The sequence below is a fragment of the Rhinopithecus bieti genome, unplaced genomic scaffold (genome assembly GCF_001698545.2).
Source record: "Rhinopithecus bieti isolate Rb0 unplaced genomic scaffold, ASM169854v2 scaffold_42612, whole genome shotgun sequence".
Lineage (NCBI taxonomy): Eukaryota > Metazoa > Chordata > Mammalia > Primates > Cercopithecidae > Rhinopithecus > Rhinopithecus bieti.
In genome coordinates, this window is record NW_016817187.1 from 48,749 (window position 1) to 59,452 (window position 10,704).

The 10,704-nt window shown below is 48.5% G+C and overlaps 1 protein-coding gene across 6 annotated transcripts in view; it reads right to left on the reverse strand.

The window, feature by feature from the left end:
* The window catches only part of ELAPOR1 (endosome-lysosome associated apoptosis and autophagy regulator 1), a 98,021-nt gene that overhangs the window by 16,399 nt on the left and 70,918 nt on the right, over positions 1-10,704 (reverse strand). For all 6 annotated transcript variants that reach the window (XM_017855934.1, XM_017855932.1, XM_017855933.1 and 3 more), the window contains 6 exons: positions 7,574-7,662; positions 4,354-4,531; positions 3,510-3,638; positions 3,024-3,114; positions 1,269-1,374; positions 877-1,014 (listed from right to left, as the gene is read on the reverse strand). In XM_017855934.1, the coding sequence (XP_017711423.1) occupies positions 877-1,014; positions 1,269-1,374; positions 3,024-3,114; positions 3,510-3,638; positions 4,354-4,531; positions 7,574-7,662 (731 nt within the window). The remainder of the gene's footprint in view (positions 1-876; positions 1,015-1,268; positions 1,375-3,023; positions 3,115-3,509; positions 3,639-4,353; positions 4,532-7,573; positions 7,663-10,704) is intronic.

Consider the following 10,704-nt stretch of genomic DNA (forward strand, 5'->3'; position numbering starts at 1 on the left):
TTTTAGTGTTTGGAGACGGAGTCTTGCTCTGTCGCCCGGGCTGAATTGCAGTGGGCGGATCTCAGCTCACTGCAAGCTCCGCCTCCCGGGTTTACGCCATTCTCCTGCCTCAGCCTCCGGAGTAGCTGGGACTACAGGCGCCCGCCACCTCGCCCGGCTAGTTTTTTTGTATTTTTAGTAGAGACGGGGGTTTCACCGTGTTAGCCAGGATGGTCTCGATCTCCTGACCTCGTGATCCGCCCGTCTCAGCCTCCCAAAGTGCTGGGATTACAGGCTTGAGCCACCGCGCCTGGCCTGGTGTCATTTTAAAATGAGACTGAACCATTTATAGGACATATGAAAATATTAAGTACCATGGGGAAAATACATAATATATGCTGTTTTATGAAAAAAGCAAGTCTTCTGCTTGTAAAAGAGAAAAAAAATGTATTTGTACAGAAACAGTGTATAGGAAATGGTCCAGATGTTAACTGGTTTATCTCTGGGTAGTAGGATTATGGCTGATTTTATTTCTTATTTTTGTTTATTTCTATTTTCTGAGTCTTCTGCAATGAGCCTCTATTCCTTTGAGTTAAGAAAATAAAACCAGAGTTGTTATTATTAAAAACAACAAGTATGGTACCACATGTATCAGGGCAGGGACTACAAGGAGGGCCAGCTTATTTCTTACAGTGTCATCTTTCCAGGAAGTCATCTAGACAAGATGAGGTGGTCCTCAGAGGGCTGGGTTAGGCAGTTTTCTGCTTGACTCCCTAAGATCCTTCTAACCCTTGGATTCTGAACTTCAGACTCACACTTAAGCTAATGCTAGGAATCCTCCTGGGTTCAGAGGGTCTCCCCTGGGAGCTGAGGGTCTGAGGAAGGGGAGGAACTTACTGCCTCATGAAAAGTGGTCCTCTGGAAGGCCCAGGTGAAGCTCGTGGTCGTGTTCTCCTCAATGATGTAGGTATAGGACTGTTTGCCTTTGGAACCTTTCCACGTCTCCACAGGAGTGTTGGTCCTAGAATTCACACCCTGAACCCACGACAGAGAAGTGAAGAAGGGTGCGATGGCCAGAGGGGAAGTGGGTGCCCATGTGGCTGCCATCCCAGGTGCCATCACGGTTGGTGAGACCCTTGTTAAACTGTGAAGTCCCTGCCTGTCAGTCTGGGCCTTTCCTCTGTGGAATCACTACAAGGGAGGTGTCAGTCACGTGGACACACCAATGGGGCAGACGGGGGTAACCCTCCCCTGAAGGCCCTCTAGCGGGCAAAGAAAGGAAAACGTACCACCATGAAGTAGAGCTCACAGTTCACAGAACAGACGGTCTCAAAGACAAATGTGATTCTGGCCACCTCTTTATTCTCTGTGTCTGCCATCACCGACTGCGGAGGTCTACAGGGGCAGAAATTAAAAGTCAGTTCTAGAGGCCAGGCAGTGCTTACTGAAGAGCCCAGACAACAGCAGAGGGTCTGCTGGGGGACAGGGTTAGGTTCTGAGTATGATGGAAAGTGTGTGGACTAAATCCAATTGTGCCCTCCTAGCTATGTGACCTTGACCTAGCCAAACCACAGTTTCCTCATCTGTGAAATGGAGGTGATAAAATACCTTTCTCACCTACCTGCCATCACTGCAGGGAGACCTGAATGCATGACAGATGTGGTGGTCCTTTATCAAATGCTGTATCACCTCACTAGCAGAATATGGTCTACAGACCAGCAGCTTGACCATCTCCCAGAGTTTATTAGAACTGCAGAACCTCAGGCTCCTCCCAGGCCCAGTGAATCGGAATCTGCATGTTAATACGATTCCCAGGCGATTCGTGCGCACATTTAAGTTTGAGAAGCACTTCTATCATAAGACTGTAAATTGTCAACACTGACTCAGCAGCTCTCTCTCCAGCACTGGGGAGATTTGCCGGGGTTAAAGGAGCGGAATTTGTGATCCAGCAAAGTCCTCAGTTTGGTCCTGCTTTTGGGAAATGAGAGCCATGCCCAGGCAGACTGGGGTGGTAGTGGGGATGAGGCAGCACTTTACTGTGGTGATGAGATTTGCAAATTGGAAAGTACTTTTGAGTGTTATTCCAAAAGTCTAAAAGTTTGCTCGCCTTGCAAACACAGGCTTTATCTGGCCAGCTCTGAGTAATGTGTGTTAAGAGAAGGCAAACTGAGCACCATCCCAGGGATGGGAAGCAGGGACCTCGAAGGAGGGAATGAAGGCGTCAGATTGGCACTTGGGAAGCATATTCGGTGGCTGCCCCTTATCTTAAAGCACATATGGGCAGAGGAGTTCACTTTGGCCTTGGAAATGCATTCACGGCTTTCCTTTTGGCTTTAGCCATTTCCTGAATTCTGAGGACCTCCAGTTCTCAGCTTATCTCTATGCAGTTGTGTTAACCAGTGGGCTAGAAAAACCATCTCAGCCTCAGTTAGTCCTAAATCACACACTGGTTTTATGGATGAGGGTCCCGAAGCCTGAACAGGTGAAGTGACTTTTCCCAAGGTCGCACAGCCAGTAAGCAGCAAAGCACAAGTGCCCTGTCTTCCAGTCGTGTTCCTTCCACCACACCACACTGCCAGGAGGTGTGTTTGTGTGTTTGTTTAGCGGGAAACAAATTTTCTTGTTGCCCTAGGTCTTCCTGGGATATGGGGACAAATATAAGAACAATCCTTCCCAATCTTCTTGCCCCAAATAAAGATGAACTGTCTACTGACATTTCTGATCCTATTCATTTTTTTTATTTTATGTTTTCTAATCTTAAGTGATGCTGTGTGGTGGAAAAATTTGAATAGCATGTGGCTAATGGAGGGAGAAGCTATACAGGATGAGACAGCGGTTGGTAAATCAACATGGACAGCAACTTGAAAAATGTATTAGCATTTGGTTACATTGGTCAAATATGACTGTGCCCTCTGTTCTCAACTGACGTTTGAAATGAAATGAAACACAACCCCAGAAGCCCTCTCCTCTACAAGATTCCAAAATACGTGGGAATCGGATATGGCCAAGCTGGCCTGGACTCCCCTGTGCTTTGGATTCCTCACCTAAATCCTGGCACAACCAGAGTGAGAATCATGAAGTCATTGTCTGAGGCTCCAGCAGCTGTGTAAATGTGATCACTAGCCACCTCCCAGCCTGAAAAGGAAAGGGAAGAGTTAATGCCTTGTGCTCTTGGGTGCAAGGCAAATGTGCACCCAGACGACACTCTGGAAGGGAGGTTTGACACTATCTTTTGAGGCACCCAGAACCACCACTGAACAGGAACCATGTTACTTATCCTGCCACTTTGGTCAAAGACCCTGAAGCTCTCAGAGCAAGACCTTTGAAGTGCACGCTCATGTTTCTAGCTCTGTTCCTTCCTCTAAAGCTGTCTTGGCAGAACATATGTCCATGAGGAATGGAACTTTCAAGGGAATGCATGACATAGTTAGCTTATTTTTCTGACATCACTATTATGAAGAAATGTGAAGTTGGAAGAACTGAGGGTGTGCAGGGAGCTGACAGCTCATGGCACAGGGAGAGGCAATTACCTGTCATGCCCTTGTACTCGAAGTTGATCCCACTGAGAACGGTCGTTTCCATGTTTGTGGGCAGTGTGTTCCACCATTTGTATTCAAATCCCACAGCAGGTTCAGTCCCCGCAGGGCAGTGGGTACAATCTGGGGAACCACAAGATCCATGCATTCAGCGGGAAGGCTGCAGTCACTCTGACTGGAGCTGCTGCCACACAGACAAGTGGCAACAGTAGTGGGCAGCCCACAAGCCTGGCTGCTGAGTACCACTGCAGGCAGTTGTATCAAGTTGACTCAAAAACATTCTGACAATGTATTTAACTAACTCAAGATGTAAACACTGAGCTTTCGTTCCAATATGCCAACCATCCTATTTGCCCACCCCAATTTTCATTTCAAAACGTAGCTGTACCTTCTAGTCTGATACATGTAGTTCATATTATTGTCATATTATCATTAAATGCATTCATATTAACAGGTACACAATCACCCCAAGGCAGCATGGCTTATAGGTTTTGGTTGTGTCGAGCTGGTCATCCCAGCCCCTTAAGCCTTCTAGTCAGCATCTCTGCCATATGCTGGAAGCTCTGCTTTGAGGACTGGGCACTTTCAGGCCTGAATCACATTTGCAGTTGGAGTGAGGAGGAAGGAAGGCGGCCTCAAGTCTGACTCTGACCTGCAGACGAGGCCAGCCCTGACCTCTCTTCTGAATTTAGTCCTCAGAGGTGGCCTGGTCCTTACTGCCTCCCTTGGAAGGGCGGGGTCTGCATTCAGCTGGCCACTCTGAGTGCCCACGCAGCCCACCCACACAGTCGATGTGGGGATGGGTGTGCTGCAGGGAGTGGGGTGGTGAGGAGGTTACCTGAGCCATTGGAGTAGGAACCGTATGGGCAGGGCTGGCAGGTGCTGTTGCTGGTTTTGAAGAAGCCTGGGTTGCAGGGTGGGCAGCTGGTCTTCTCACCAGAGGCAGGTAGCTTCACCGCCCCCTCAAGGTCCTCGCTACAGATTTTCGGCTTGGCCCATTTGTACATGAGCTGTGTCTGCAGAAATGGATTAAGCACAACTCAGCCTGTGTGAGATTTAGGACGTCTTTGGACTCTGCCTTGAGGATGGGGGTTGGGGGCAGAGATCCAGATTCTGGGCCACATAAGAGCTCCCCCGGGGTGGGAACTTTGTGTTGGTCACAGATGTATCCCAAGCACCTAGTGCAGTGCCTGATTCCTGGTTGTGCTCAGTCACTATCTGCCAAATGAATGTTGCCTGGGTGACAAGGAATAGCTCTAATGAAGACTTTATGACAGAGAATATGGGACCAGTTGTCTTAGAGAAAGCTCCGATTCCACTGTAGAATCTTATTGCTACCAAGGTCACAGGAAGAGCAGCTGGTGAAAATCCCAGAACACAGAAAGGCACAGGGTGGAGGTGGCTCAGATGCCCCCTGGGGACTGAGGAGGTGGCAGAGATGTCCCAACTTATTTTTTGAGGGATGCATTCTTTGCTCTTTTATTTATTGGGTAAACGTTTACAGAAAGCCTAATGCATCTATGTGCCAGATCTGGTGTCTCAGAGATGAATGAAACGTGACCCCTGCATTGGGTGCAGAAGTGGAGATGACCCACAGGAGACTCCGGCTGAATCAGGGGTGAAGGTGGGCAGCTCCATTCTTCCCACATGGCCCTTAGATCGAGTCACACACAAAAAGGTGCCCTTATGGGTTGCACTGAGGGGTTGGTGAACATGATCTGTGCAGATACCATACATGTGAAAAAGAAGGATGAATGAGGCCTCTGTCTATATTTTTCAAGATAAGAAACAAGCCCTGAAGGAGGGACACAGACTGCTTTAATGATGGGGAGCCCTGGGCTCCTCCTTCCCCTGCTCAGCTCAGCCTGCTGCCTGCAAAGGGCTGTGGCAGCCAGAGCCCCAGGCTTGAACCTCACCTGACTCCTGTGAGTCTCAGGGAGAGGAGGGTCCCAGGAGCCGGCAAACTGACTCGGGCCAGCTCTTGGAGCAGCACATTCAGTGGCCCCACTGGATGGGCCATCCTGGTCCCTGAGAAACAACTGTGGCACAGCCAAGGTCAGAAACATAATCACAGGAGCCAGCTCAAGGTGTGTCCCTTGATTTTAGAAGACTGTTCAGAAGACAAACTGAATCACCAGACTGAGCAGAACCAGTGCGGGAATGAGGCACAAAGCAGAAGTCTACAAGGAATGGCTGAGGAATGCATATTCATGCGCACTCCCGAAAGCACACGCTTCAGTGCTCCTCCTCTGAGCTGGGCCTTGGCTGTGCTGCAAGGCGGGAACGCAGGCTTTGGTCTGAGCCAGCATCTAAAGGCCCTGGCAGGGGTCAGACCGAGGCAGACACCCGGGCTTGCAGGCAGCAAGCACACTACTGACCCAGAGGGCCTTGGTGTGAGCCCAGAGAGGGAAGAGAATGGGGCAGAAGGGAGGAAAGACAGCCACATTCAGTCACAGGAGGGAGAAGAGGATTAATTGTCCGCCTTTTATTAGTGAGTCGGCTGAGACCAAGAAAATGAAAATAATGTTTACAACGTCATACAGAATTCCAGACACCACAGAACTGAGTCTAAGGTGCAACTGACAAGACACAGCCATTCTCTCTTGGCTGCTGGGGAAGGGGATGATGCCCCAAATATGTGGGGGAGGTGGTGGTGGTAAGACATGACCATGCAAAATATTCATTGTTAAGGACCAGACTTTAACCCACGCTTAGTTAGGAAAAGGAGAATTCAGCCAGCCGCCCAGTCAGCAAATATTTATGCACCTAAGAGCCAAGCATCATGCTTAGTGCTGAGTACAGAATTCCCAGCTCCTAGTTCTATCCCCTTGAGAATCTCTGGCTTACAGACAGCTCAGCCAGATCCTTCTCCGTGCACCCTCAAGCCCTTCCCTGCTCACTTACACTGTTTCTCCACCCACCAGGCCCAGCCGCCGCCTCCTCTCCTGCTGTGTCCGCTGCCTGGAAAACTCCATGGTTCCTCCCTCATCTCCTTCAGGTCTCTGCTCAAATGTCAGCTCCTCAGAGAGGACATCCCTACCCTTCTAAAATAGCGGCACTACCCTCCGTCATTCTCTCTCTTCTAATCCTGGTTTATTTTTTTCCTTTCTACCACTTACTACCATTTGCTATATTATACAGCCATATGTTGTCTATTATCTCCCTCTCCACTCCCTCCCCAGCAAGACTTAAGCTCTGTAAAGGCTAGATGCTCCCTCAGTTTTGTTAAGTGATGCATACCTAGCACCTAGCACCTCGCGCCGTGCCTGGCACGGAGTTGCTCCTTGATAAATATTTGTTGACTGATGAACAAATGGCCACCTCTGAGAGACTTTCTCTGCCGCCCCCACCCCATGTCCTGGTCGCTCCTCCTCTGGGCTCCCTCAGTTCCCTGCACATCCCTCTGGTTGCCTTGACTGGGCCTGTTTTTCTCCTCTCTCCAGCCTCCCATATAGGACTGTGAGCTCCCTGGGGGCAGGAGCTTGTTTTAGTCATTTCTGACTCCCCGGCCTATAGTGCCAGGTCTGACACATCAGTCAGCCTCAAAAAGTGCTTGCTGACTCAGTGACAGTGTGGACTAGGAGGAGGGAAAGTTCTTTTCTGAAGCAGAAAGCCTGGAGGAAAGAGAAGCAACAGAAACAGAACAAGTCAGACCATAGGCAGGAATCCATTCCCAGTGCCAGTCCACAAAAGCAGTGCCGAGGGGGCGAGCCTGAAGAGCCCTGGGAGGACACTGTGCACGGACAGGCGGGTTCTGCCCGGAGTAACTCAGCAAATAGAAGAAACCAAGCAAGAGAGAATGAAGTGGGTTTTTGAAACAGAACATAACGTGCATAAACTGTGAAACAGATGCCGCAAAAACAGTTTCTGACCAGAAAATGAATGAAGAGGTCTTGTTTTGCCCCCCACCCCACCTAGCCCTAGGATCACCTTGAAGGCCTGTGGAGTTTTAACTGGTGCCAATGTCATTGACCACTGAAGCTCCAAATGGTGGCAAAGCTCAGGGAGTGGGAGACAGTCCATCTGGGGCTAAGGGGTTCCAAGACTGTGTTACCCACCTGTCCGTTGGCATCACAGGCTGTGTGTGTGCAGAAATAATCTTTGTCTGTGCAAGCTGGGCGCACGCTACAGGAAGAGGATCCTTTCTCTAAATTGCCAAAGCAAGAAGAAATATTTGGAGTTACATAAGAAAGTTGAGCTCCTGGCCTCTTCATGGCCCTGTAACTCCCAAGCCCCTGGGTGCATTGCCATACAGATATTGCCGGAAGTAGAAAATCCTGCACACTCACCCTTCCCCTTGCCTCAATAGTGTCATTTCCAGTTCCCCAACCCTGCTCAGGCTTCCCTTTGCACCTCTTCCAGGTGCTGATGAGAAACCACTGTTTGCCGTTCCCCCTCTCCCGCCCCATGGGGCAGGGGATGGAGAAGTGGCCTGGTCAAAGGACCAGCAAGGAGGGTAGATGGAGACAGCCTCTTGCAGGTTAACCACTGCCAACCCAAGTTCCCTGAAACCTGGGGAGGTTCAGAAAGTTCACCATCTTCCAGGTGCCTTAGTGTCGACCGTGGGTGTGGTTTTTCTACTCCTGAAGTGTTGAAGTAAAACATGACTTTGCTTTCATACTCATTCCAAGTCTTTCTATGAATGTTCTAATATATGCCTAGAATGAAGGCCTTCCACCTTGGAAATTTCCTTTTCTTTATGCAACCATTCTACACAAATCAGGTTTGTAATTTCCTTGGACTCCACCTAACACACAAGGTTCTTCCCACTTGCCTCAACCCAAGCATCCCAACACTATTATTATTATTATTATTATTATTATTATTAAGATGAAGTTTCACTCTTGTCGTCCAGGCTGGAGTGCAATGGTGTGATCTTGGCTCACTACAACCTCCGCCTCCCAGGTTCAAGCGATTATCCTGCCTCAGCCTCTCGAGTAGCTGGAATTACAGGCATGAGCCACCATGCCTGGCTAATTTTGTATTTTTGGTAGAGACGGGGTTTCTCCATGTTGGTCAGGCTGGTCTTGTGATGTGCCCTCCTTGACCTCCCAAAGTGCTGGGATTACAGGTGTGAGCCACCGCACCTGGACTCTTTATTGTTATTTTATTGTTGCTATTTTTTAGAGACAGAGTCTTGTTCTGTTGCTGAGGCTGAACTGCAGTGGTGCAATCTTAGCTCACTGCAGCCTGAAACTCCTGGGCTCAAGTGATCCTCCGGCCTCCCGCACTGGCCCAACACTATCTTTAACTCTTGATTTATACCTAATGAAAAATGTTAACTGCTGGGCATGGTGGCTCATGCCTGTAATCCCAACACTTTAGGATCTCTTGAGCCCAGGAATTCAAGACCAGCCTGGGCAACATGGCAAACCCTTCCTCCACAAAAAATACAAAAATTAGCCAGGCATGGTGGTGCAGGCCTATAGTCCCAGCTACTTGATGCTGAGGCAGGAGAATCGCATGAGCCCAGGAGGTTGAGGCTGCAGTGAGCCATGATCATGCCATTGCATTCCAGCCTGGGCAATAGAGAGAGACTCAGAAAGGAAGGAAGGAAGGGAGGGAGGGAGGGAGGGAAAGAAAGAAACAGAAAAATGTGAACTATCAGTTTTCTTCTACTGTCTGAATGTTCTCCTCAAGTCTGTGTTAGCTCTGTGCTAACCCTTGAACATCTGGATAGCGGGAACTACGTCTATGAATCTCTATTCATTATTTATTTATTTATTTATTTATTTATTTATTCTTCCCATCACATGGGTTTGTTTTCTTTTTTCTCTCTCTCTTTCTTTTTTTTTCTTTTTTTCTTTTGGTAGAGACAGAGTCTCGCTATGTTGCCCAAGCTGGTCTTGAGCTCTTGGCTTCGAGCAATTCTCCGGCCTCAGCCTCCCAAAGTGCTGAGATTATAGGCATGAGCCATTGTGCTTGACTCTCTCTTCAAAGCAGTGGGTTTAACTTGTTTTGAATTTAAAAATTCTTTTTAAAATTTGAAAAAAAGAGATGTTTCTCTCTACCTAGAACAAGATGCATAATTCAGCACAGAGGGATCCGTGGACTCCTGCTTTTGACTGACTTGGCCAGGAACAATGTGGGGAGGGAGAGAGGCTGAAAACATGGGGAGGTGCCAATTCCTAGGTCTAGAAAAGTACAAGTTATGTGTTAGAAAATGCATTCTGCACCAAGACCTTTCTCTGCTTGTCAAATATTTGCCCAACCTGACATCCTAGCTCTGGGATTTAGCAAAAATGGCTCAGCTGTTTACACACTGATCTCTGTTAAGGTGGTTTTAATAAATGATTAATCAAGATGCTGAGACTGACCTCCTTTCCCAGCTTGGGTTTCATCAAGGTGTTTAAATTGGATGCCAGTCAAGTTTGGAAGATGGGCCTCTATGTTTGGTTGAGGGAGTGAAAAGTGACTTAAGTAGGATTGGCCCTGGGCAAAACTGGAAGAAGATAAAGTTTATCTCAGGGGCTCCAACTACTCTTTCTGCACCTGCCTCCTCCTTTCAATATCCTCCCACCCTGCCCCCTGCCTCCAGGAGTACAATGTTCTCACTGGGATCTGTTTTATCAAACTAAAACATTTCTCCTGAGGGTTTCGGTACTGAATGGACACTGGCAACTGACAGGCACTCAGAATATATTTGTAAATGCATGGACCTTCTGTCACTCCCTGCACACACAGTCTATCATAGGCTATCATCAGAGTCTCCCTGCATTCTCCCAGTCTCTCACTGACCCTGTATTCTGGAAGAGTCAAGTCTCAGAGAAACATGACTCTCTTTGTACCCCAAGATGGTGAAGTTGTCAACAAGTTGACCATGTTCCTCATAGTAAAAACTCACTGGTCAGGTGAGGTGGCTCACGCCTGTAATCCCAACACTTTGGGAGGCCAAGGCAGGTGGATCATCTGAGGTCAGGAGCTCAAGACCAGACTGGCCAAGATGGTGAAACCCTGTCTCTACTAAAAATGGAAAAAATTAGCCGGGTGTGGTGGTGGGCGCCTGTAATCCTAGTTACTCAGGAGGCTGAGGCAGGAGAATCACTCGAACAGGGAAGGCAGAGGTTGCAGTGAGCTGAGATTGTGCCATTGCACTCCAGCTTGGGCAACAAGAGGGAAACTCCATTTCAGGAAAAAAGAAAGAAAAAGAAAGAAAGAGAGAGAGAGAGAGGAAGGAAGGAAGGAAGGA